This window comes from Sinocyclocheilus grahami, unplaced genomic scaffold (assembly GCF_001515645.1).
Source record: "Sinocyclocheilus grahami isolate Dianchi unplaced genomic scaffold, SAMN03320097.WGS_v1.1 scaffold5.1, whole genome shotgun sequence".
NCBI lineage: Eukaryota > Metazoa > Chordata > Actinopteri > Cypriniformes > Cyprinidae > Sinocyclocheilus > Sinocyclocheilus grahami.
In genome coordinates this window covers 5,110,508-5,136,366 of record NW_015505184.1, presented here as the reverse complement: position 1 = coordinate 5,136,366, position 25,859 = coordinate 5,110,508, and the positions used below count along the sequence as shown (strand labels likewise).

The window sequence follows — 25,859 nt, the reverse complement described above, 5'->3', positions numbered from 1 at the left end:
TTCATAACTAGTTTGTAACCTCTCTGTAACTTTACGCTCACCTGCAACATCTGAAATAAAGCACTAGTGATACGAGTCCTAATTTACTGTCGTTAGAACCAGTTAAATCTTCCATGAACCAACAATGACCACATGGTGTTTATTGTAATGAAAATAATCAGAACAACCATTTGAGATTAAACGGATATTGTGTACATGAGTTGAAAAAAGAAAAAAAAGGTGCTGTCATTATTAAAGCAATTACTCTGAAATGAACGGACAGCAAAGTTATCTTAATAAATCTAAATCTCCATGAGGGCTCGGATCTCCTCCATCCGAGCCTGTTTTAGGTCCTGTGGCTTTTTCACTCCGAAAGCCTTGTCCACAAGCTCCTGCTTCTTCTTCTGAATCTTCACCATGTTCTCCTCCACTGAGTCTTTCACAATAAACTAAATGCAGCCACAGAGAGGAAAGAGTCATCAATTGCAAACTTCCGGTCTTGAAAGGCCAACCACTACTCAAACAATACAGTACATAATTTGATGCTGTCAGTCTAAAAATGGTATTGTGCCAAAGTAAATTTCACTCTTGTGAGAATATTCGGTAATGTTTAGTATACGAACCAATTCTCACAATTAACTAGTTGCTTATTAGCATGCCTATTATTAACATATTGGCTGTTTATTAGTGCTTCTAAAGAGACAAACCCATATTCTGCATTCCTACTCCCAGCCAATACCTAAACTCAACTACCTTACTAACTATTATTAAAAAGCAAATTAGGAGTTTAATAGTTAATGGTTTGTTAATAACGAGAATTGGACATTAAAATAAAGTGTGACTGAATATTTCTAAAACTGAGTGACAGTTTGAAAGTTCTTTCAGTCAATTCTACCTTACAGTTGGGCCTCAGTGGTTCCCAATCCTGGTCCCGGAGAACCCCCAACACTGCACATTTTAGATGTCTCCCTATTTAAACACCTGATTCAACTCATTAGTGAAGGCTCCCAAGACCTCAAATGTGAGTGTCAGATAAGAGAGACACCAAAAACATGCAGTGTTGGGGGTTCTCCAGGACCAGGATTGGGAACCACTGTACTAGACAATATGAGTTTTTATTACAATAGCATTTATTTACAACAGAACTGTTGTGAATGTGCCTTGTACTAATATTTTATTAAAACTATTAGTAACTTGTGACGATTTTGTTTGAACACAGGATGAAAACAGTGCAAATGTTTTATCCGATATTCAAATTTTCCACACAAGTTAAACTTACAACTTTAGATGAAAACACTAATGAATTTCAGTTAGTTATTGGTTTAATGACAGTTACACTGAGGTCTCACAAACGTAATAAATGGTTCTTGGTTCATTTTGAATCGTATATAACTGAAAAATCCTGTCATCACTTCAGAACACCACAGATATTTTGAGAAATGTCTCTTTTGACAATAAAGTTAATGGTTACCAAAAGCAGAAGTAAACCACCACTGAACCGTCCCTTTAATACGACTGTTTAACTAGTTCTTAAGGGTAAGATTCACCCCAAATATGAAAATGGTCATCAATTACTCACCCACATGTTGTTCCAAACCTGTATGACTGATTTTCTTCAGTGGAACACAAAAGTCATACAGATTTGGAACCTGTATGAAAGGAATGAACGCACCCTCAATGTTAAGAGTTATAGTCATTAATTAATAAGGAAGCCATTAATATTATGTTCTGTTACATTTGTTGGCACTGTCTTTTATCACAGAGAAAAATGCAAAGCGTGTAATAATAGCCGTTGGGATCAGCCGCTATCATTCCTCTGCGCGCCTGCCATGGCATAAATCAAATACTGTACCTTAGTGATCACCACATCTCTGCTCTGGCCCAGTCTATGACATCTGTCAACACACTGATCTTCTGCTGCAGGATTCCAGGCCTGAACAAATAGAAGACAAAAAAAAAAAAAACACAAATACAAAGAGTCAATTCATTCCCCATTACAGATGAATGCACACACACAATCAATGACATTACCGCCACCTTGCGGCAGACACCATCCTGGGAGAATTTCACTCACTGGATCCATCATGAAGACGTGGGAAGCAGCGGTCAGATTAATCCCAACCCCTCCAGCTTTGAGTGACAGTAACATGATGGTGGGACTTCCTGGAGAGGAGTCTTGAAAATCTTGAATGGCCTTTGCTCTGGTCTTCTGAGCCATAGAGCCATCCAGTCGTGTGAAAGAGAATCCATATTCCCTGCAGACAGCAGCAGTGTCAGCACACTGGGCCACTAATGGCTACTTCTTTCAGTATGTAGTACAGTCTGTAGTTTATAGTAGCCTCAGCAATGAAAACTACCTCAAGGGAACCTCTATAAGATCCATAAACCTGGTAAACTGAGAAACCACAAGACTCTTCACAGTGGGGTCTTCATTACGGAGCTTCAACAGGTTGCTCATCAAAGCATCCACCTGCATAATGAAATGCAAATTACTGAATATGGCTATTCATAATGACCAAAACTAAAATCTCTTTAGCCTCAAGAAACTAAAAAAAAGTGTCAATGTTTACCCATCTCATACATCTTTTTTTGGATTGCTCTGAAACCACTTCCCACAGTTTTTGTTTGTTTTCCTATACTGTATATATACACAGTGCTGTGGGTAAGGCATTACATATAAAGCAAGTTATGTAATCGGATTACTTTTTAAAAGTAACTAGTAAAGTAATGCATTACTTTTTAATTTAGAAGGAAATATCTAAGTAACACCAGTTACTTGTTTCCCATGTATTGACTGACAGCTCTCGTGTTGCCATGTTGAGAGAAATGGGAGTAAGTGCAGAGGTGTTGCGTGCGCTGTGTGAACATGATGCTACTGTAGTTCTAGACTAAATATGAACATCTATTTACTCATCTAACCTGCACAAAAACAGATTCAGTATTCCTCAAAATGAATAAAAACAGTCAAATGCAAACTCAAAATATTATACAAACCTACAATAATTAAATGTTAAATAAGACTAATATCATTCATGTATTTAATCTCCTTTTATTAACCAATGTCTCTGCTACTGACCTTCGATGATCCAATTCAACCATACTAAGCAATTTGTCTTTCATTTTTGTTATTGCTGAATAGTGTTGAACTTTCTTCTCCTGTGTCATATTCTTCATGCAATTTGTTTGAGCTGTGCCCCTCTACTGTACAGACATGAATTTAAATTTCCTTCAGCCTTAAAGGTGCAATAGGAGATCTTGGAAAATGCTAACTTTAGCCTGATAGCACTGAAAGCAAACGTCCCACCCTCCCTGCAATCGCCATCCAAAGCCACGCCCCCTGAACGCACATACGCTCACAGACCAGAATACCAGAGACAACATTACTACAATAGGCTACATCAGCGGTTCCCAATTTCAGTCCTCGCTATTTAATATATAGTATTTATTTACAGAGGTCTATTATGTCACACTTCTCTAGTAAGTTTAGTCTGTGTGTGAAGACGCTGCACAGCGAAAATCCGTGAATGAATGTTCCCGAAGTGAAGTAAATTTCAACGAATTTCCCTGCTCAGGGAGTAGGGAGCAACGAACACTGTGTAGGGACTGGAATTGGGAACCGCTGGGCTACATCATGTGTCATTCACTGGTGAGAAAACTTTAAAAGTACTACAATACCAGGAAGAAGATCGGGTTGTTGATGTTTGTCTGCCATTCTCGCTCTGTCTGCACAGCGTGCGTGAACGCGCTGATGACATATTCTGTCTGCATGAACCGGATGCTCAGAGGTATGCTAATACATACGTTGACAGGCAGGTAGGAAAGCCAATTAAAATGCTTGGACCGAGCGTTTTGATTGGATGAACATTTCTTGGTCCTACGCCTTCCACAGAATATATAAATATAGATAAATACATTTAGACCACTTAACTTAATGATTGCTATCGGGATGTGAAGAGACTTTCAGCCAGCATAACAAAAAATGTACTACAATAACAATTGCACCTTTAAGCGTATTCATTTCACTTTTGTTGTGAAAGGGCTTTTACATTTGTAAAATAAGTTTTTTTATATTAAAAACAAGCAAGCCCTGCCCAGATTTTAAAAAGTAACTCAAAAGTAATGTAACACATTACTTTCCATAAATAGTAAAGTAATTAGATACTTTTTTTTAGGGAGTAACGCAATATAGTAATGCAATACTTTTAAAAGTAACTTTCCCCAACACCGTGTGTGTGTGTGTGTGTGTGTATATATATATATATATATATATATATATATACACACACACACGTGTATATACACACATACCTGTATATATGTCACACAATCCTTCAGAAATCATGTTCATTTGCTGATTTGGTGCTTGAGAAACATTTCTTATCAACGTTGAAAACAATTGTTCTGATTAATAGTTTTGTGGAGAATGTGATACATTTTTTCGTGATTCTTTGATAAACTGTTCAAAAGAACAACATTTATTTTAAATAGAAATCTTCTGCAACATAAATGTCTGAGTTTTATCCGATCCCAGAATGACCCACCCGTAACAGTCACATGGTGGAAAAAAACATGCATAATATCAGTAAATGTTAAAGTTACTTTGGAACTTGACCGCCAGTTCTCCCCAGTGGCTGCTCCAGCCTGCATTTCTTCTCCAGGATACTCCACCAGCTCTTTGGTCTTGATCTGAGCACGACACAGGGGACATCTGGCCTGCTCCTGTGAGACAGGAACAAATAATATCCAGAAACGACTATACATATAAGGAGTCTTCAGGGAAACTCTGAGATACTGAAACAATGCTGACCTTCTCCGATCGGATGACCTCACAGATGCAGGGCCTGCAGTACACATGAGCGCAGTAGGTGATGACAGGCTGACGAAGGGAGTCTAGACAGATGGCGCACTCCTCATCTGAGCCAGAGTTCAGCACCAATGTGATCTTATTGATGAGACGCTCCCGCAGCTCACTAGGGGTCCCAGGATCATCTAACACACATCCAAAACATTTTTCCCCCCAAAGACACACAATACAACTGATTGAGGAGCTGCTGCTGTAGTGGTTAAAGCATAGAATGTATCTGTATTTAATCATAATTTCATGTAATAGAATTATATTAATGTATTCAGCAACTGTTTCATCTCTAATTTATACCTGCCCCTGTGTATTTGCCCACAAGACCGGGGTGACAGCAGTACTGCCTCAGACGAACCAGGATGGCCAGCACATCAGCATAGTTTGTCATGATGGTTCCCTCTTCGAAATAACTGTAAATACATTGTTTCTGTTTTTTGTCCTTTATGTAATACTGATGCTCTTCAAAGTAGGCAAAAGTGAGCCCACCTGCCAATGACCTTCCTGCCCTCCTTCCTGACCTGTTCGTACTCCTCCCTCTCGTCCTCAGAGAGAGTCACATGCTGCACAAACACTCTCCGTTCAGGTAACTGCACCAACATGCGCCCAGCCACTTTACTGTTCTTAGTGCGCCTCAATGTGATGCCCTTTACCAGCACTTGCAAGTTCCTGAAAACACATTTACAGTATATGGTAAAAAAATTCATTGCATGAATGAAAGGATGTGATTTGGGACACAGCTGTTGTTAACATACTTGAGCCCAACTCTGTCGCCCATGGTCACAGGTCTCTGAATGATTCTGCTCCACCACTCCTTCACATCGAAAGGCTTCAGCTTCAAGAAGGACATCAACATGTAGAGATCCTTCAGGGAATTCTGAATGGGGGTTCCTGAAGGTAAAAAATTCACGTGATTGGCATCAAGATGAACTTCATGGGTATTACGATAAATAATCCTTCCTTTTGGTAGTATTTAAAGGCAAAACATCACAGAAATTAAGAAATAATCCAGGACTGAGACTGTGACAGTAATCATGTAAGCTTTTATATTAACGTACCAGACAGGATCCACCTGCGCTCTGACTGCAGCTCCAGTACAGCTTTGCTCTGAAGAGCGTTAGGGTTTCTGATGACGTGACCCTCGTCCAGCACTACTCTCAGCCAGTTCACTTTGTGCAGAGGACTGTTGGCTTTGTTCTACAGTGGGTTAAAAATACTTTTTTTATTTCACCATCTAGCCAAAGCTTTAACAGAGTGTCTATTTACACTAAGAGCAAATAGCCTGTCTTGTTGGAGAAAGCTATTTACACAAACTCCACCAACCATTGTCTAGTTTTACCAAAAATTACAGAAGAAATGAAGCCAGTAACTGGGACAGTGTTGTGAAGAGTACAGACAGTGGATTTGGCTTTTAACGCAACCGACCCAAGTTCGAATCCAACTTTTTCCAATCCCAATCTTCTTCCTTGTCCCCAAGTGTAGATTAGATGCTATTTACACTAAGTGAAAATAGAAGTATTTTTTAGCGATATGCTATTTACACTAAGTGCAAATAGCTATAGATACTATTTACATTATGTTAAAATAGCAGGATATTCTGCTATATATACTACTTATTGCAAATAGTGCCAATTATCTGCACCTCAGTATTGTAGTGCATTATAAAACCGTATGCAATAATGATTTGAGTGTAAATTATCATTTTAATTCACATTTTTAAATGGATGCCACCTTATTGGGACAATAAAGCCCTCCCTACACCTACCCTACCTGATACTTTATTTTCAACTTTTCAATTATTTCCTTCATTTTTATTTAAAATAAATGTCTTTACGATGTGATATGAGATTTGAAAAATGAGAAATAAACGTTCGGCAAAAGGCAGATTCGAACTCGGGTCGATCACATCTAAACGGCTACAGAATGCATTTTATCACCTATGCCACTGGAGCTGTTGTTTGATGGTCATCTTTTGTAGTGTTGTTGGTGGGCAGAGTTAGTGTAAATAGCCTCTGCTAACAAGGCGGGCTATTTGAACTCGGTCTAAATAGACACTCCGATTTAATAAAGGGGGGGAAAGGTATTTAACAGGCTGGATGTGATGTCCTCGTGTTGATAGGATGGTCTGCATATTGGCCGTGATGCATTTGGCTCATATTTTTACTGTGCTCAAAAATGTTGCTCTCTTTCTGGATGTTTGAGGACACTTTTACTGATCAGAAGGTCCATTATGGTTAGGGGTAGGAGTAAGGGTGGGCTTCAGGGATAGGGACAAATTAAGATCCCAATAGGCCAGCATCAATTTATAGTTTTATTAAATACACACTGAATATGGTATTATTGCATACTATTTCATAATGTACTACAATACACAGTATCTGCCACTATTTTCACTAAGTATAAATAGCATCTAGCTCTATATATACAAGTGCAAATAGCATCTAACTTAGTACAGATAGTACTCTGTAGGGCTGGGCAAAATATCCAATGCGATTTTAATGCGAATCTCGTCAGTAAAGCCGCTTCTGGTGATTAGTAGTAAATCTCCAGCACTTGCTTTCAGATGGAGCGGCATTTACTACACAGAGCCGTAGATCACTGACAAGCTACACAAAATCGCGTTCAAAATCGCAGGCAATTCATTGCCGATTTCTGTATTCTGTAGCAGCAAAAACAGCATGAGACCGTGTTTTAAATCCACTCACCCCAAAATCTGATGAAAGCACATTGTATGTTGTGAGAACCACATCTTGCTCAGACAGAAGTTTGACAGATCGGATACGCTCTGCACCATAGTACAGATACACCTTTAATGTGACATCAGCTCGGATATGTTGCTCAAACTGGTCCTGGATGGATATGAAGTATGAACGAGAGCAATGTGTGTTACTTTTTTTTGTTAATGAAATGCTTCAAGAAACTGCTGTTTTATGAGCAGATTTTATACACTCACCAGCCAGTTGCTAAGGACAGACAGAGGACATACAATCAAAGTGGCTCTGGCCCCTGAGCCCCCACTGCCTCCAGATGGGACCTTACCAGTGCCTACAACCCACAGAGATGGATTCCTGTCAAATTCTCTCATACGGTAATGAACAAACTGAAGAAATGGTCAAAGTTACACCCACCAGAACGCTTCTTCGCACTCTTTTTTGCAGGCCCAACCTGTGAGGAACTGCACTCCAGAGCGGCAGCAAAGTCCACATCATCCAGCAAAACCACTCCTGGGAAGGAGAGAACGGGAATGTTAGCGGTGACTGAAAGTATATCTTACACTATTAGGAAAGTCTGCCTTTCAGTTTACCTGAGAAATTAAAAGACAGGAAGTAAGGGTACCTTTCTTGGTGCTGGCAGGCTTTTTAACAGTTTTCTTTGTGGTTTTTGCTGTAAGAAACACAAAGAAGCATGATACAATCATCAGATTGATGAATATTAATATAATTTTTGCATTTTTATGTAAAGCAAAAATGCAAACACTACTTACACTACTGTTCAAAAGTTTGGGATCAGTTATTTTTTGGTTTAAAACTTTTCAAAAAAGGATCCTGGAATAAAATGATCATGGTTTCCACAATAACAAAAACAAATTAAGCAGCAACTGTTTTTAACATTGATAATAATAAATGTTTCTTGAGCACCAAATCAACATATTAGAATGATTTCTGCTGAAAATTCAGCTTTTCCATCAGAAGAATTAATTACATTTGAAAATATATTACATAAGAAAAGAGTTATTTTAAATTGCAATAATATTTCACAATACTACTGTTTTTATTGTATTTTGATTAAATAAATGCAGCATTTTTAAGCATAAGATACTTCTTTTAAAAATATTTAAAAATCTTGCCAACCCCAAACAGTAGTGTACATTGCATCTAGATTCAAAATAGAAACCAACCTTTCTTCTGAGGTACATCTTCCTCAATGGTGTCAGCACTGACACCATCAGCATGCAGTCTTTTTAAATGGGATGAACTGACTGGTTCATAAGATTCTTCATGGTCTACACAAATAAATAACATAACGATTGTATGGGTTAGTGTTCTGCAACACATCGTGACTTATTAAATAAAATAATACATATTTTTTAAAGTTTTCACTTCAGAAGGGACTGCAGTTTAATAGATTTACATTTTTTACCTTTTGAGGTTGATTTCATTTTGCAAGTTGAAGATGATCCTTCCTGAAAAGTGATATTTTTGATATATTAATAATTAAACTCTTGCTTCAGGACATTCAAGGTCCTAATAATCCATTATTTCAAAACTTGAATTCTACGCTTTATTTGTTTAAGAAATACTTCTGGATCTTACACTTTGTTCCAGTGGTAGAGGTTTCCCATTGTGGAAATTAGAGACTATCAAGGCAATAGTGGTGAGGGTTTTGCCCTAAAACACAGTAGAAATGTTCTGAGCACTAGTAGGGCTTACTGAGCACTAAAAGAACAACATCCAATCTAAGTTCATCTCACCAGCCCCATGTCATCAGCCAAAATCCCACCTAGCACTTTCTCTGGCCTTTCCTTTACAGCAAAGTTAGTGAGAACGTTAAAGTAGAGGCCACTCTTCTCCTCCCAGAACGGGGGCAGATCGTTGCTGTTCTCACGAGAGGTCATCCACGAGAGCGCCTGCTTTTGATGTGGGAGCAGGGAAGTGCACACCGCCTGTACGGACAGACATTAACAGAGACATCTGTAACTGACTGATGGAGGAGACTGACAGTAAAAAAAACAGCTGCGTGTTCTCTCTGTGCTCTGACCTCTGCTGGCTCCATTTCTCTGGTTTTATCCTCCATTAAATCATCAAATAGCTTGTCAAAGGCATTCTTCAGCTGATGTGATGTAACAAAAATCAAGTTTTACTAGCCAGTACATTAAAATTATACAAAAAGCTTCATAAACATATAGATTGGTGGTTCTCAACTGGTGTGTTGCAGCTCTGTTTGGTCACAAACGGCATGGAAAAACAATGTTAAATGCAACTAATTATGGTATCCAATAACACAAAATTATGCAAGGAAAAAGAAAATGATACATACTACATTAAATATTATTAAAATTTTTGCATGATTTTTGGGACTATTTTGGGTCCAGCGTAGACAAAAAAAAAAAAAAGGCTGACAACCTCTGATCTAGATTTTACCATACAAAGGCATACCAGACAACGAACAATAATTTATCTTGACATCTTACAACTAACATCTGTCACAGCATGACATTTACCTCTTCTACAGTCAAAGGAATGGCAGACATTTTTGAAGACAAACCAAGCAGATCTCTACCCAAAGATGTTTGTGTTGTGTACCCTAAGATAATAAAATATCAATTATTATGTGTTCACCAAAGAACATTAAGCAGCAAATAAACAAATGAGTGAACCTTTGAACTCAGTGCCAAGTTTGAAACCATGGCGTCTTATCTGATTATGCACAGCGTCTCGGTTCTCCTCTTTGCCCCAGAAGGTGAGGTTTACAGGCATTGAAAATTTATTTGTCTCTCCATAGGGCACAACCCTATTAGGGAGATCAAACACAAAAGTAATCTGCTGCAATGAATTTGCAATAAAAACAACATACCCAACAAATCTGTAGAAAAGACTGAGAAACTACTGTACCCTTCCACCCTGGCCAAATTGTTGTCCATAATGTAAGCCATCGGGGCTGCCAGCTCTTTCTTGATGTGCCCCACCTGACTTCCATACACATTGGCCACCATCACTGCATTTCGGTCATAGGGATTCTGCGGCTGCCTCACCAAGGACACCATCTCTCCTCTATTGACCTACAAAACGTCACGGTCAAACAATATTCTGGTTATCAAATGAGATTAAATCAATGATAGAATTATTCAGTTTGACTTTAACCGATAGAGGGCAATATACACTGTGCGGTGGGACAGGTGTGCAGATCACCTGTTCCTGTCAGGTGATAAGTACGCCAGAAGAATTAAGCATGTAGAGATGGAGGGAGAAATGAGTTAATAGCACATGTTGATCTGCAATACATAATAATACTGCAGTCTTGTAAATTTTCATTAAACAAACCTGATCCAAGACATGTAGCTGTGTGGAAAATGCTTATTTTTTTTTCTGATGAGTGAAATCAGTTCAGCTTCTTTCTATCTATCTATCGGTGGGTGGGTGTGTGGGTGTGTGTGTGTTCCTACCGTTCCCGTGTAGTAGCGCAGACCAACAACTGTGCCTTGAATTGATCCAATCTGAACATTCTCCTCCGGTAGATCCTGCCCTGAATCCTCTGTTAAATTAGCTATTTCTTGGGATATGGTCATTGTGCCGCCCACATCCAGGAAATCTATGAAGGCTGATGATGGATGACAGCAGGAATTAGAAGTCATTTTAGAGGTGACATCAATTCAGTAGAGTACTAGAGTGTAGCAGCTTTTGCTTTGGACTATAGTTGACTAGGGATGGGAACATCAAAAATATTATTCATTTCACAAATGAATTTGACAGCTGTTGTTTGGTTCTACCGTATCGTGGCGACGAGGTGGAGGGGTTGTGAGGAGGAGCAGCAGTGCGGGGATTGATGTTTGTTGATTTGTTTGATGACTGCATGGCTGCGATTAAAACACAAACACGAACCTTCACTGTGCCACTTTGTCCTAACCAGAAAAACAAAGCCCCGTTCGAATGTATAATGAAACAGAGTCAGGACGTTTAGTTATATAAAATGTCACATAATTGTAACATAAATAGTAGTTAATAGTAAACCGCTTAATTCAACTAGAATGAACTCTGGTCATAACAAGCGAAGACGGATTAAGTTCAACTGTTTAGCTGCAGGCCACACTCACCTCCCGAATAGACTCCACTACGATAAAAATGTGCTCTAGTTTTGCAAACTGACCTAAATCCAAATGCTACATGAGCGATTAATAGTACAGTGCTATACGGGTTTATTGTAGTTCATAGGCTATGTCGAATCTTAATTACAAGTATAGGTGTCGTCTGTCCGCGGCGCGAGTGTTTTGAAACTGCTTATTTCTTCTTCCTCAGTTTTTTGGCGGGTGGCGTCAACAGTAAGGCGCATTATCACCACCTACTGTGTTGGAGTGGGGACCAGAATTATACCCTTACTAAAAAAAGAAAATATAATAATAATAATAATAATAAAACATAACAAACATAAAGACAGTTATCTTGAAGCTAAATTCTTTAAATCAGCTCAGTTTCCCCAGTTTCTCACAACAAGAGACAGAGCCAACAACGAATTAAAGGAATACGTCACACCCAAAAATCCATAACTCCAGTCTTGTGAAGTGAAAAGCTGTGTGTTTGTAGTAAACAAATCCATTTTTTTTGGACTGAATTGCTTTCAGCTAAAATACGACTCCTTTTGGGTGATTTATAATTCCCTACTCAGGCCCGGTTCCAGCATTACATTACTAGTGTGTAAGGTCCGCGCACCTGGCCCAACGAAGGTATCCAAGGTATCCAGTGGTGAATGAAGGTTTCTTGCGTGTTCGGTCTTTTCAGCGCGCAGAGTTATTCAATTTAGGTTTAACTCAATCTGACTCCATTTTAGTATCTGAATTCTAATTTAGGTTGAATTTTATCCTTACAAGTGTCATGTGCAATGGATTACAATAATGCATTGTTTTGGTTATGTAGGCCTATGCTGGCTTGCTTATTGGATGATTGTAAGGGCCTGCATATAGTGTGTTGGTAACTGTACATTTTTTTTAAAATGTGTGTAACATTTCATTTTCTTAGTTGGTTAAGTATAATCTTTTGATTTGTGTGATGTCAAGGATCCAGGAAGTATTGGGGTGCTGAGGTGCTGCAGTACCCCCTTTTGTCTCAGGTTCATAAACACAAGACTTTTTCATGAAGAAATCAATCAATTTGAAACCAGTAAAGATTCAGTAAGGAATTATCTCTAAATTGTAAGTGGGCTACAGATCTTATTAAATGCTTTAATTAAATTGTTTTAGTTGTACATCCTTTTATTTCTTTCTACCATTCAATTCCTCTTGTGTCTTGATTGATGTTCAGGGTCTATAAAAATTAACAATAAAACTTGTTTCTTTGGATGTTTTGTGGTATAGCCTATATCTTATAGATAAATATGTTGATTAAAAAAATGTGTGATGCAGAGTATCTCTACAGTAAATGCATTTAATAAAAAGGCAAACTAGTATGTATAATACTTTATTTATTATTAAAAGTTACATTTATCAAGAAGTGTTAAAGTAAAAGAAAACTAAAAGTTCATTGTGGAAGGAAACATCATTCACAGTATACAAGTTGGTACAAGGCACCGAACCCCAACTGCTCCCCGGGCGCCGCAGCATAAATGGCTGCCCACTGCTCCTGGTGTGTGTTCACGGTTTGTGTGTGTTCACTGCTGTGTGTGTGCACTTTGGATGGGTAAATGCAGAGCACTAATTCCGAGTATGGGTCACCATACTTGGCCACACGTCACTTCACACATCTTATAGATATATATGTTGATTAAAAAAATGTGTGATGCAGAGTATCTCTACAGTAAATGCATTTAATAAAAAGGCAAACTAGTATGTATAATACTTTATTTATTATTAAAAGTTACATTTATCAAGAAGTGTTAAAGTAAAAGAAAACTAAACAATGTTAAACTAACATTGTGGAAGGAAACATCATTCACAGTATACAAGTTGGTACAATTGCAAATTAGTAGTTAAGCAAGAAAATTAACAAAGATTCAGCTCTGACAGTATAGTCTCTGTCAAAGTTCAGTGTAGATTGTAAGGAAAGTTTTGGCACTTGCAAAAGAACAACAAGAAAAGTCACGAAAGGTTGAAATTGCGGTGATATTTAATTTAGAATGATGCATTCTCCACTTTAAGCATCTTAACACTTTTACCACTTCAAAACAATCACAATAAGCCTACAGTATGAACATAAAGTACATGCAAAGGGCTAGCAAGAAAATGATTTTTGGACTGCTGCACTGGAGCAGCTGTACAATTACAGCTTATTATAGCTTATCATCCTGATATATACTAGAGTTTGCATTTCTATTTGCTGAATATCCTAAATTGGAGCAATGCTGAAGCAAACACATCTTCACTGTATGTATTTGTAAAACCACTAACATTTACATTTAAACATTTAATCAAAGGAGTTTTCACACTATCCCAATGCACAGTCAACTTAGTTTCATGTTGTTGCAGATAGGGTTAAATGTTGCAGAGTCTGTAGCTCTTAATAGGCTCAGGTTAATGCTTTAATCAGGTACAGTTTATCTCCACGTTCACTGGTAAATATGGGAGCCTTTTTGTAATGTTCCACCAAATCCTCAATGGAGCCGAACTTGCGCTGACCAATGCAGTAGAGTCCATCTTTTAGCTGCACCTTGAAATGTTTGTTCTTGTACACCGCCTTCAGAGAGATGGAGAAGTCGTTTGGCTGGAAAGTAAAAAGTAAAAAAAGTTGTGTTCACCAAAAAGCACAAACGAAAATGTTTGTGACTTTCTGCACAGTCTAATTATACGTTGAAAATTATACTTAAAGGAATAGTTCACCCAAAAATGAAAATTTACTCAAAATTATTCACCCTCAGGCCATCCAAGATGTAGATGAGGTTGGTTCTTCATTGGGACAGATTTGGAGACATTTAGCATTACATCACTTGCTCAATGGATCCTCTGTGAATGGGTGCCGTCAGAATGAGAGTCCAAACAGCATCTTGTGAAGTGAAAAGCTGCATGTTTGTAAGAAACAAATCCATCATTAATGTGTTTTAACTTTAAACTGTTACTTCTGGAAAAAAAATATGAGTCCATTATCCATAACAATGCTTCCTTCTGTGCATTGTTCCATACCCTGTTGTCCTCTCACATCAAAATCAAAACTTATTTGTTTAGAATGGCACTGTTTTCACTTGTAAATGCTGCTTGATCTGTGCATATTTCTCTCCTGATTCAGACGAAACAATTATTCACAGGAGAAAGCAATATTATGGACAGAGGACTCATATTTTAGCTATTTTGTCTGTTATAAACATGCAGCTTTTCATTTCACAAGACGTTAATTGATAGACTGGAGTTAGGTTGTGGATTATTATGATGTTTTTATCAGATTTTTGGACTCTTATTCTGACGGCACCCATTCACTGCAGACAATCTATTGGTGAAAATGTGACGTAAAGCTTAATTTCTACAAATCTGATGAACAAACAAACTCATCTACGTTTTTGATGTCCTAAAGTTGAGTAAATTTGTATGTATTTTTTGTGAACTAAATACCACCAGAATCTGGTTATATGGTTATAGGCAATTAAATAAAATAATTGTTTTGTTAGTTTAAATTAAATTAAATTGAATTACCGTAGACTCGCTATCTCTGATGAGGAAGTCTCCATCCACTCCCTTCTGGTTCAATACCATCTCAGCCTGATGTCGTGTCAATTTGCCATAGTACCATGGTTTTCCTCCAAACGTTCCATCCATAGAAGGCTTAATGTCATAGTTTGTAGTAGGTGGTCCTGAAATCCCCAGTTCTCTATGTGTTTTCTGTACAACTGTAACATAGTTCTTGGGCACTAAACCCACTTGCCCATTTTCCTTTCTACACTTCCACCATTCAGGATCGTTCTCAGGTTTCTCTAGCACATCCATAAGTTCATCCTTGTTGAAATTCAGCTCCTCGGCATTGCCGGAGCTAAAATGATAAAGCGCCTGTACAGTCTGCAGAACCTGAGAGCCATTGTTATTTTGCCCCACAGAGGCCAGTCTATCTTTAAGAGAACTCATGGAGTCAGCCCTCATTGTCCCGTCCACATCCTCTGTGACATAATTGGAGGGAAACCATCCAGAATGGCCATTATAGGTTCCTCGCCACCAACCGTCGCTGCACTTCTCCATGACGATGACCCTTGTGCCCTTCACCAAAGACAGTTCATCGCCCTGCTCTGCGGTGTAGTTAAACTTCACCAGCGCAGGCAGATTGAGGTCATACAGTTGCTCATCGCAGTCGTATTTCTCTGCGCTGGAGGGCAAATCTCGCATACAGCCTTTCTGCTTCACCTTCCCGATCCCTGCAAAAAGTGTTATGTAATATGAGCATTTGGACAATGATGTTTCTTATAGGGCAAATGTGCTAATAAGAAACATTAATACTCACAAATTAGCATAGTCTTACTTTACCCTTACAAACATAATTTAGCTTTATAATGTGAAATTGTCAAGGTTACACTTATACGATACCTTAATTAATCCCCAAACAAGACAAATCCTGATATATTTTCCATTGAAAATGAACCCGAAGCTCCTAAAAGTAACAAACAATCATTTAAAAGTGTGGGGTCAGTAAGCTATTTTAATGGTTATAAAAGAAGCTCAACAAGGTTGCATCTATTTAATCAAAAATAGAGTAATTCTGTGAAATATCATTACAGTTTAATATAACAGTTTTCTATCTATTATTCCAGTGGTGGCTAAGCAGAATTTTCAGCAGTCTTCAGTGTCACATGATCTTTCAGAAATCATTCTATGCTGATTTGCTCAAGAAGCATTGATATTATTATCAATGTTGAAAACAGTGCTGCCTAATTGTTCTAATCGATTCACCATGATTCATTTTTATCAGTATTCTTGATGACTAGAAAATAGCATTTATTTAAAATAGAAATCTTTTGCAAATGTATTAATGTGTTTGCTGTCACCTTTGATCAACTGTATATGTCCTTCCTTTATAAGAAGAAAAAGAAAAATCATCCAAATATATTCTATAGAATCATTACTTTTCTCGGTCCCACTTTTAGTAAACTGGTTCAATAACAGTGTTCTGGTTACACAGTCACTGACCAGCTGACAGCTAAACCCCTAATAATTTATGTGCTACAGACAAATCATTTAGACCAACTATCATCCTGTGTCTTCATGACTTTCCAGTAAACACTGACAAATTGACATGCCATCCATGTTTGACAGGTTTACCCTCTTGCATAAATTGTTTTACGTGACTACTAAATCAAGTCAGGAAAAATACACCCTGAAATTCCAATTTAGTGATTTGGTAATGAAACATCAGTTTTGATCAGTTTATAACTATAACAGTTTTCTATCTATTATTCCAGTGGTGGCTAAGCAGAATTTTCAGCAGTCTTCAGTGTCACATGATCTTTCAGAAATCATTCTATGCTGATTTGCTCAAGAAGCATTGATATTATTATCAATGTTGAAAACAGTGCTGCCTAATTGTTCTAATCGATTCACCATGATTCATTTTTATCAGTATTCTTGATGACTAGAAAATAGCATTTATTTAAAATAGAAATCTTTTGCAAATGTATTAATGTGTTTGCTGTCACCTTTGATCAACTGTATATGTCCTTCCTTTATAAGAAGAAAAATAAAAATCATCCAAATATATTCTATAGAATCATTACTTTTCTCGGTCCCATTTTTGGTAAACTGGTTCAATAACAGTGTTCCGGTTACACAGTCACTGACCAGCTGACAGCCAAACCCCTAATAATTTATGTGCTACAGACAAATCATTTAGACCAACTATCATCCTGTGTCTTCATGACTTTCCAGTAAACACTGACAAATTGACATGCCATCCATGTTTGACAGGTTTACCCTCTTGCATAAATTGTTTTACATGACTACTAAATCAAGTCATGAAAAACACACCCTGAAATTCCAATTTAGTGATTTGGTAATGAAACATCAGTTTTGATCAGTTTATAACATATAATTTTGGTCGCACTTTATTTTAGAAGGTCCCATTCTCACTGTTAATAAACCATTAACTATGACTCTTGCCTCAATAAACTCCTAATGTGATGCTTATTAATAGTTAGTAAGGTAGTTGTTAAGTTTAGGTATTGGGTAGGATTAGAATGTAAAATATGGTCATGTACAGAATATGTGCTTTATATGTACTAACAAACAGTCAATATGCTAGTATGCATGCTAATAAGCAACTATTAATTGTGAGAATTTGTCCTTATATTAAAGTGTTACCATAATTTTTACAATTAAAGTAGAATTTATAAATGTATACATTTTAAATTATATTTTACATGTTTAGAAATTTAAACTGAACTTTAAAATGTATGTAAAATGTATAAAATATAATACTGTTATTTCAAACAATAAATAAAAAACTGGCCAGTTAAATCAATGGCATTTTGGTTAACAGATGCATGATTATTATTTTTTAAATATTACTTTTAATATTGTCATAACTTTTTGAATAGTCTTAGCATATGCTGCTTGTATATGTAAATTGGGCATTCCTTTTTTTATTTTAATTTTTTTAATTCTCATAGTGATTACAAACTTTTGAATAAGGAAATAATGCATTATTTATCGGCTTTAAGATATCGGCCAAATTTTCTTATCAGGCCGATACCGATAACAGAAAAAATGAGCCGATATGGGCCGATACCGATATGGTGGCCGATATATCGTGCATCCCTACTTTCTGCTGATATATAGTTGGTGTATGTAAATAACACAATACATTATTGGTATACCACACCTATACACTTTTTCATCAACTTATTCATCATTGCCTTCAAACAGAGATCCATACATGGGTAGTTAGAGTTGTTTATACTGTCTATAAAACACAGTTAACTCAAAAGAATGTCCAAGAAATGGTAAAAAAAAGGAACCGCCTTCTCCAAATGAAAAGGAAATCTATTTTTTGCATCCATGAACATCAACAGGAAGAAAACGCAGAAGAGTGATAGAGAAGCTTCCTGTAAAATAAACACCAGCAGAAAAAAGTGGGACAGAGTGTTGAAATGTAAAAGAGCCTCGTGATCCAGTTAACTCATTCATATGTGTGGAATTACAGAGCTCATCTGCTCCATCAAAATTAAACTTTCCAAACTCGTCCGCACCAGCCAAGGTATTCCAAGCGACCATGCAAAAGTCACAAGCATAAAACTGGAGAGAAACAAGTTGTCTGTGATAAATCACTATCATGGTCATCCGTGACGCAACCAATTCGAGAGGTAAAACCATCATGAGGATGTGTGGAAAAGCCAAAAATTTTATTTCAATGGAAATTCCAGGCAAGGGTAATGAAAGCAGGATCCACACAGATCTTAACTGTCTTCATGACGTGACTCAAGGACGAAGCTTGAGGCACTGTGTCCTGTCTGCTTTTGTTTCATTTCCTCTGACAGCCAGAATAACGGCAGCTCAGCTTTCCAGTCACTTTCCCAGTTTTCCACATGCGGAAAAACATTCAAAAGCAGAGATAAGGCACAATTCATCCTAAAGTAAAAACCTTGGCAACACAAAGTTCTATACGAAAAGATGCCAGGAACAGCATTGGGATGGTAATAAAGTCTTGGAGTGGACTTCAACTCAAAAGCCGAACAGAGATGCAGTGAATATAAGGTTTGTAACCGAGTTTGCATACGCCTCACACAAGTTTGCATTTTCCAATTTTTCCAAAGAAACATAACTCTAAATTTTGAATCGACCTAATTTTGTTGTCATCTGCCCTCAATATTGAATGAGATCTCTCGCTCAGCCCAGGTTTCGAAAAAGCTGAGTGTGATTATCAATGTAATGTGACCCGTGGCAAGCTGCATTTTCATATCCACGACAGGAACCGAGCGAACACAGCCAAATCCCCCCGCCTTTATTTCTGTTCGGACTGAGCTCACTCCACCAATGACATCATAAGAAAAATAGCCTCTTCACAAACAGATGTAGCGTCCAAGAACTGTCAGCAAAGGTAGCGCCGTTAATTCTCAGAGTGACGCAACACATGCATCTACATGAATACAAACCCTAATAAACTTCAGCATGCGTTTCTATTCACTTTTGACCTCTGTCCTTTTCTTGTCTCATTTCAACCAACGATATATTTGGTTTTGTGGCTAATTTTCCGCAACAGATTTTCGAATGCAATATTACACAAGTAAAACTTGAGACATTTTCCCTTTGTGCTGGAATCGGTCACGCCCCCGTTTGGTATACAATAGCCTCTCTGAACTTCCACGGCATACTAATGCACACAGAGAGAGAGAAAGGCAGACATGGAGAGCTGGCAGGAGGCCATCATCAGAGCAGCCTGCAATTTTTCCCCTCTTCTCTTGAATTTTCAAGTTTGGCTATTCAAAAGTGAGCAAACAAAACAAGCGAACGCAAATAAGGAGTCTCATTTGTTGAAGTGTTCTGTCCCGTTGCTACTGTTCTTTTGTCCTCCAAGATCCGCTGCTTCACTCTGCCAAGTCACGACACCCCACAAAGAAAGAAACCCAGAGTCAAAGGCCTCAATTATTCATTGCCTCACATCCTTCTGTTTTCCTGTGCTAGAAATCTGCGTTGAATTAGAGAGCTTCCGGCCGCCTTCACAGAGCAGCTCAAGTTGACAGTAGAGGAGGTTGAAGGGGGCCTGTACGGGTTTCTGCTTTGATTTTAGTTTTTTTAAGAGTGTCCAAGCTAGCCCGAAGGGCCTGGGGCTATTTCCTCCCTCTCTTATGGCCAATTTTATAGAAAAAAGAAAGTATTTGAAGTACCTGAGTGTTGCCTAAGTGCCCTGTAAAATGTATGTCATTGTGCATATGAAATTATATGAGTGACTCATCCAGGTTTACGACATAAGTCACCAAAAACATATCATTATGCACTTAAACTCTAAATAACTTTTTCATATTTTTAATGTAAAAATTTACTGAATAATACCAAACTGAAAAAGACAGGATTTTTTCCGTTACTGTGCACATACAGTCTTTGGAACCCTTATCTGCCCACTTTCAGCTGATCATAGATGGCAAAATAACCACAACAGTCTTTACAATGGGCTGAAAACACAAGTATAACTTACAAATCACATCCAGTATAAAGAAGCTCACAGTCACAGATACAGTTCTTTCTTCAGAGATTTAAGTTAGTATGTCAAAAGTACTTGCATACAGAATAAAGGCAACAACTGTTGTAAGCAAAAGTGTTATTTTAGTCCTTCAATGGAAAAGATGATAAATATGTACTCACGGAAGAAGTGTTTGAAAAGGTTGGCCATATCCATTCCCAGCTCTGCGAGCAGCCCCCCACTCTCACACACTACCACTCTCTCTTTCTCTCTCTGTAACAGAGCAGCAGCTATTCCATGAGAACTTCCTGAAAGTCCAGTTATTGACAGAGCGACTCTCCACCCCACACACATGACTATCCTCAGCCAATGGTAGTCAAGGGGTCCTTTCTGTAGACTCTGTAGTGGCTGGCTGGGCCTCAAACACCCACAGGGTCTTCTGTGGAAACTCAAGGCAACTTTGTATATCACTATTATAAGTTAACAGACTAGTTTCTAGTTTCTCTTCTTTGTATTTCACCTCTAGTCTAGCTTTCTATTAAACCTATAATATTGTTGGCTTTTTGATGAATTTAGGCACTTTGGATAAAAGTGTCTGTAAACAGTAAAACTGTATGAATGAACATTAATGCATATTCTATATTTATATTCTATATTTTTATATTGACTTCTTCTGCATTCAAGGTATAATTTTCTGTCAGTACATGAATGTCAAGGTAATGAACTTGGTGTCACTGGCAGTTCAGATGCAGGAGCAGTTACAGTTATAGGACTTATATTTCGTAATGATAAATATTAAAGGTAAATGTGTGGTTCTAAGCTGGTGGCCCCAAAATAGGTCACAATGTAAGTTTAAGTTGAAACACTAAAATGATTAACTGGGGAGAAATGAAAACTAAAAGTGAGCTAAAACTAAAACTAAAACTGAAAAAAAAAAAAATATATATATATATATATATATATATAAGAATAAATAATAATAATAATAATAATAGTAGTAGTAGTAATATAAATGACAAAATCCCTTTAAAAATTAAACAAAAAAACGAATAATTCAAATAAAATAAAAATAAAAGCTAATTCAAAATATTAATTAAAACTGCATAAATAACACTAAAATATTTTTTTTGAAACCCACAACACGGACAAAATGAGTGATACAAACAGTGAAAGTCCTAATCAGCATACTTGTAATTATGCTCAATTATTCAGATTTGAGAACCGTGAAGGACTGTTGAACAAACACTTTTTTAACGATACACATTTTTCCAAAACAGCCTTACAGAAAATAAAAAAAGGAAAATAAAAAATGCACCTTACATCCTCATAGTGATTAAGCCAAACTGAACAGATTAGGAAGCAGCCTTGAGAGGAACTGCAAGTCTCAGCGAAACCCTGGGGCTGACAACAGAGGACATTTTAACAACATTCAGCTCTACGTTTTACATTTTCCTATTCAAGTTTTACATTTTCCTATTCATCTTATGTCATGTTAAGAATTTGGCATAATGAACCTATGCAGTTCATTATAATATAATTACATTTTATTGATATTTTATATGATGAACAGTTCTGATATTGTGTTGGGTCTGATGTTGTGTCTGGGTCATGAAACAAAACCAGATGAGTACCACTGATCTATAGATTAGAGTGTGAATCTATAGGCTGTACTGCAGTTTTATTGACCAAATGTGGCTTTTTATGGGTCATTTAATAGTTGGTCCCCCAGTGGATCAATATTGCGTGTAATGTGAGCAAACTACATTGAACATGAGCGAGTTCTCCCAGCTCTCACAGCTGTCATCTGTTTACAAACCTGCAGAGCTATTGTGAAAGAGAGGCTGTCAAATGCACCTCTGGAGCACCTGGTCCAGTGGACAGAGCTGTAATTTAAGGAAATTAGGTCACAGTTAAAGGGAGCCGAATTGCTTCCTGAGAGGTGTGGGAAGCTTCGATGACTGAGAAAAGGGACAGGCACGGCATTCATGCTATATATGAAAAAGTAAGAGACGCTTAAAGAGAGAAAGAGGAAAACTCTAAACCCCCATTGAAACCCATTTTCACCACAAAAGAAAAAGTCCATGCTTTTGTAAATCATAATTACAGTATAACATAAAAAGTGGTAATTATGATATAAAAAGTCAAAATTATTAAATAAAAAAGTTAAAGTTAAAAGCTAAAAAGTAATAATTATGACATAAGTATTTTTTATAATTTTCTTTTAATATTTACTTTATCTCATAATTTACCTCATAAATGAACATCGCTTCCACTTTATTTTCTCTCAGTAATTTTATTTGATCTAATTCATTAACTTTTCATTAATTCATAATTTTGACTCTTTATGACATAGTTTTGACTTTTTATCTCATAATTATGACTTAGTATGTCATAATTATGACTTTTATCTCAGAATTATGATTTATTATGTCACGATTTTGACTTTTTAACTCATAATTGTTTAGTATCTCATAATTTTGATTTATTTCATAATTATAATTTAGTATCTCATACTTTTGGCTTTTTGATATTATTATGACTAATTCTCTGATAATTGTCTTAGGATGTCGTAATTTTGAGTTTTTATTACATAATTATGATTTAGTATCTCATAATTTAAAATGTTAATCTCAAAATTATGACTTTATCTGATACAATTTGTCATAATTTAGTTTTTTATCTATTATTGGTTTAGTTTCTTATCATTTTGACTTCTATCTCATAATTGTGTTTAGTGTTTCTTACTGTAATTTTGACAGCATTCACTTCATCTGGCAAGTCTGATTAGACAACAATGAGATATCTTGAACAATCACAGCACCTGAAAATAAGCCTCACTTTCACTTTATTTTCCTGTAGCAGCTTGAAAGGAAGGATAACAGAGCCCACATAAAAACACAAAGACTTCAGCATTTGTGACCCATCCAAAACCTACAAATGCATGGCAGTTGTTTACTACAGGAAACGCCTGCAGCTGCCCTGCACTAGAAACATGCTGGGCTTGAGTGGATTTCATGCAAATAAATAATGGAAGAACAAATAAACCGCCAAGCATTCCAAGAAATGTGTTTCAATATGTATATATATATATATATATATATATATATATATGTATATATACTGTATATACTGTATATATTCAGAGACATTTGCATTACTATTTGCGTTTCCAAAAACACAGGCTAAGTCGCAAAATACATGACCTTTATCTTTCCATGATCCTGGTCCTATAAATAATGGTCCTATTTCAAACCATAAACTTAACCATAAATCTAGCCCTAATTGCAAACTAGTCTTACATAACCAGACTTTTGATGATCAGCATATGCAAGTCTGGTCCAGTCTGTAGCTATTTCTAGCCAAGAACTGATCTACCAGACCAATATGATAATGCTGATATAGCAATAAACAATAGACCAGTGTAAAACAAACACTTTGCAGTGTCAATCTGCGATCAGCTGTACAGAAAGAATTGATGAAATGAGAAGGAATTTGTGTACAAATGATAAATGAACATAATTTATGACTTATGTGCATGAAGTCAGTTCTGCTATACAGTCTGATATATGTCCTCAGGCTCCACCTCAATAAAAACAAATGTTCTCACTTAACTGCTGGACCATTGCATCATTTCAACTTCTGTCACTGATGAGGCAGAGTAATCTTAAGAGTGTAAAGTTTCTAAATTACAAACTATCAGAAAAAAAACCAATCGATGTGGTAGGCCAAGTTTAAACCAAACCATGTGTGCTCTGACTCAAACACTAAGGCCTCCTTCCTCACAACACTGAACTTCTGCTTCGAGAAGCAGCGTTAGACACGTCTCACACAGTGGGGATGGGGAGAGAGTGAGTGACATCCAGAGACATGGGTTTGTGGGACAAAACAGACCAAAATGAGAAACGTGAGAACTTGGGAATATCCAAAGCTATAAAGGCAAAGCTGCTTGTATGAGATATATGACATGTGACACTTCACAGCAAAACCCTCTCACTTCAGGCTTACACATCCTGTGTTTCAGTTCCCCCTTCAGTTCTCTGTGGATCATAAAGTTGCATTATCTGATTCTTTTCAGGAGACCCACAAATCATCTGGCATGCCTGGAAACACATGACATGACATGACATAAAAAATTAATAAAATTAAATAAAATTAAATAAATCTCGGTCCTCCAAAGCTACTTTTTTATTTGATTATTTTATTTTATATTATTTTGCATTATTTTTGTTGAACAGCGTGATATAGTACATGCAGTGCTAATGATTCTTCTGCTAAGTTCAAACACATCAGAGGATCCTTTAAGAATGTAGCTGTTTGTCTGATGATCACATGTTTTCAAGCTATGTGTATTTTTTGAATCAGGCAACTCAGTGAACAAACTCTTAAGATTTCAAGGTCCATCTGAGAGTGATATTGTGAGAAGAAAAAAAAGAGACCACATCTGCAACTTATGAGACCTCTGAGCAATCACTTCTCAGTCAGAGAGCTAAACTCCAGCACACACTCAGATTTCAGTGAGCCAGCAGGCTGCCATTCTTTAATGCAGCGGTAACAACACTGATCGTCATAGGTCCTTGATCCAGACTTGTTTATTTCTCAAGGGAGGCAATAAATGCTTGCACATGATGTTTACGATGAATTCTGGCTTGTGCTGATGATATCAGAAAACCCACAAATCTAAGCCTACAAATTTCTATATGCTGACATGAATGTGTTTTGAGTGTGTTTGTTATAACAATATGGTTTCACGTTGAGATGATGTCATACAGTTCAGATGTAAAATGAAATGTATAAGATTTTTTTAATATACTTTGAACTGCCACTAGTGTATTAGCTCATTGGTAAATTTAAAAAAGTTGGGAATATGGGAATATGAAATATATATACATACAGTATACATCATATATATATACACAGGTGCATCTCAATAAATTAGAATGTCGTGGAAAAGTTCATTTATTTCAGTAATTCAACTCAAATTGTGAAACTCGTGTATTAAATAAATCAATGCACACAGACTGAAGTAGTTTAAGTCTTTGGTTCTTTTAATTGTGATGATTTTGGCTCACATTTAACAAAAACCCACCAATTCACTATCTCAACAAATTAGAATACTTCATAAGACCAATAAAAAAAACATTTTTAGTGAATTGTTGGCCTTCTGGAAAGTATATTCACTTACTGTACATGCAATCAATACTTGGTAGGGGCTCCTTTTGCTTTAATTACTGCCTCAA

The 25,859-nt window shown here is 36.9% G+C and overlaps 2 protein-coding genes across 4 annotated transcripts; both read right to left on the bottom strand.

The window, feature by feature from the left end:
• Nucleotides 1-125: 125 nt before the first annotated feature.
• On the bottom strand, nucleotides 126-11,874 carry hltf (helicase-like transcription factor). Of its 3 annotated transcripts, none has more exons than XM_016271784.1 (26): nucleotides 11,646-11,874; nucleotides 11,322-11,453; nucleotides 10,998-11,152; nucleotides 10,744-10,749; nucleotides 10,447-10,613; nucleotides 10,212-10,345; nucleotides 10,056-10,138; nucleotides 9,593-9,664; nucleotides 9,306-9,497; nucleotides 9,148-9,222; nucleotides 8,975-9,017; nucleotides 8,733-8,837; nucleotides 8,171-8,218; nucleotides 7,963-8,058; nucleotides 7,788-7,879; nucleotides 7,540-7,683; nucleotides 5,893-6,031; nucleotides 5,590-5,725; nucleotides 5,324-5,503; nucleotides 5,135-5,247; nucleotides 4,787-4,968; nucleotides 4,579-4,698; nucleotides 2,337-2,449; nucleotides 2,054-2,234; nucleotides 1,832-1,912; nucleotides 126-428 (listed from the first exon to the last, which is right to left on the bottom strand). In XM_016271784.1, the coding sequence occupies exons 2-26, from the start codon at nucleotides 11,404-11,406 to the stop codon at nucleotides 282-284; spliced, it is 2,889 nt and encodes a 962-aa protein (XP_016127270.1). In that variant the 5' UTR covers nucleotides 11,407-11,453; nucleotides 11,646-11,874; the 3' UTR covers nucleotides 126-281. The 3 variants fall into 3 exon arrangements, with proteins under 3 accessions (XP_016127270.1, XP_016127279.1, XP_016127281.1); XM_016271793.1 differs by having other exon boundaries at nucleotides 11,322-11,408; XM_016271795.1 differs by lacking the exon at nucleotides 10,744-10,749.
• Nucleotides 11,875-13,461: 1,587 nt separating this feature from the next.
• Nucleotides 13,462-20,884, bottom strand: LOC107585026 (cytoplasmic protein NCK1-like). Its single transcript, XM_016271842.1, has 3 exons — nucleotides 20,805-20,884; nucleotides 15,162-15,871; nucleotides 13,462-14,241 (listed from the first exon to the last, which is right to left on the bottom strand). The coding sequence occupies exons 1-3, from the start codon at nucleotides 20,836-20,838 to the stop codon at nucleotides 14,047-14,049; spliced, it is 939 nt and encodes a 312-aa protein (XP_016127328.1). The 5' UTR covers nucleotides 20,839-20,884; the 3' UTR covers nucleotides 13,462-14,046.
• Between the last annotated feature and the right edge of the window lie 4,975 nt (nucleotides 20,885-25,859).

Bases quoted from the DNA above. Each gene is read 5' to 3' on its own strand.
- hltf (XM_016271784.1), bottom strand. From the start codon at position 11,406: ATGCAGTCATCAAACAAATCAACAAACATCAATCCCCGCACTGCTGCT. The intron at 5,504-5,589 runs GTATGTTAACAA...ATGTGTTTTCAG, and splicing joins GGCGACAGAGTTGGGCTCAA to GAACTTGCAAGTGCTGGTAA. The intron at 4,699-4,786 runs GTCAGCATTGTT...CCTGTCTCACAG, and splicing joins AGGTCATCCGATCGGAGAAG to GAGCAGGCCAGATGTCCCCT.
- LOC107585026 (XM_016271842.1), bottom strand. From the start codon at position 20,838: ATGGATATGGCCAACCTTTTCAAACACTTCTTCC. The intron at 15,872-20,804 runs GTGAGTACATAT...CACTTTTTGCAG, and splicing joins CCTTTTCAAACACTTCTTCC to GGATCGGGAAGGTGAAGCAG. The intron at 14,242-15,161 runs GTAATTCAATTT...TTTACTTTCCAG, and splicing joins TCAGAGATAGCGAGTCTACG to CCAAACGACTTCTCCATCTC.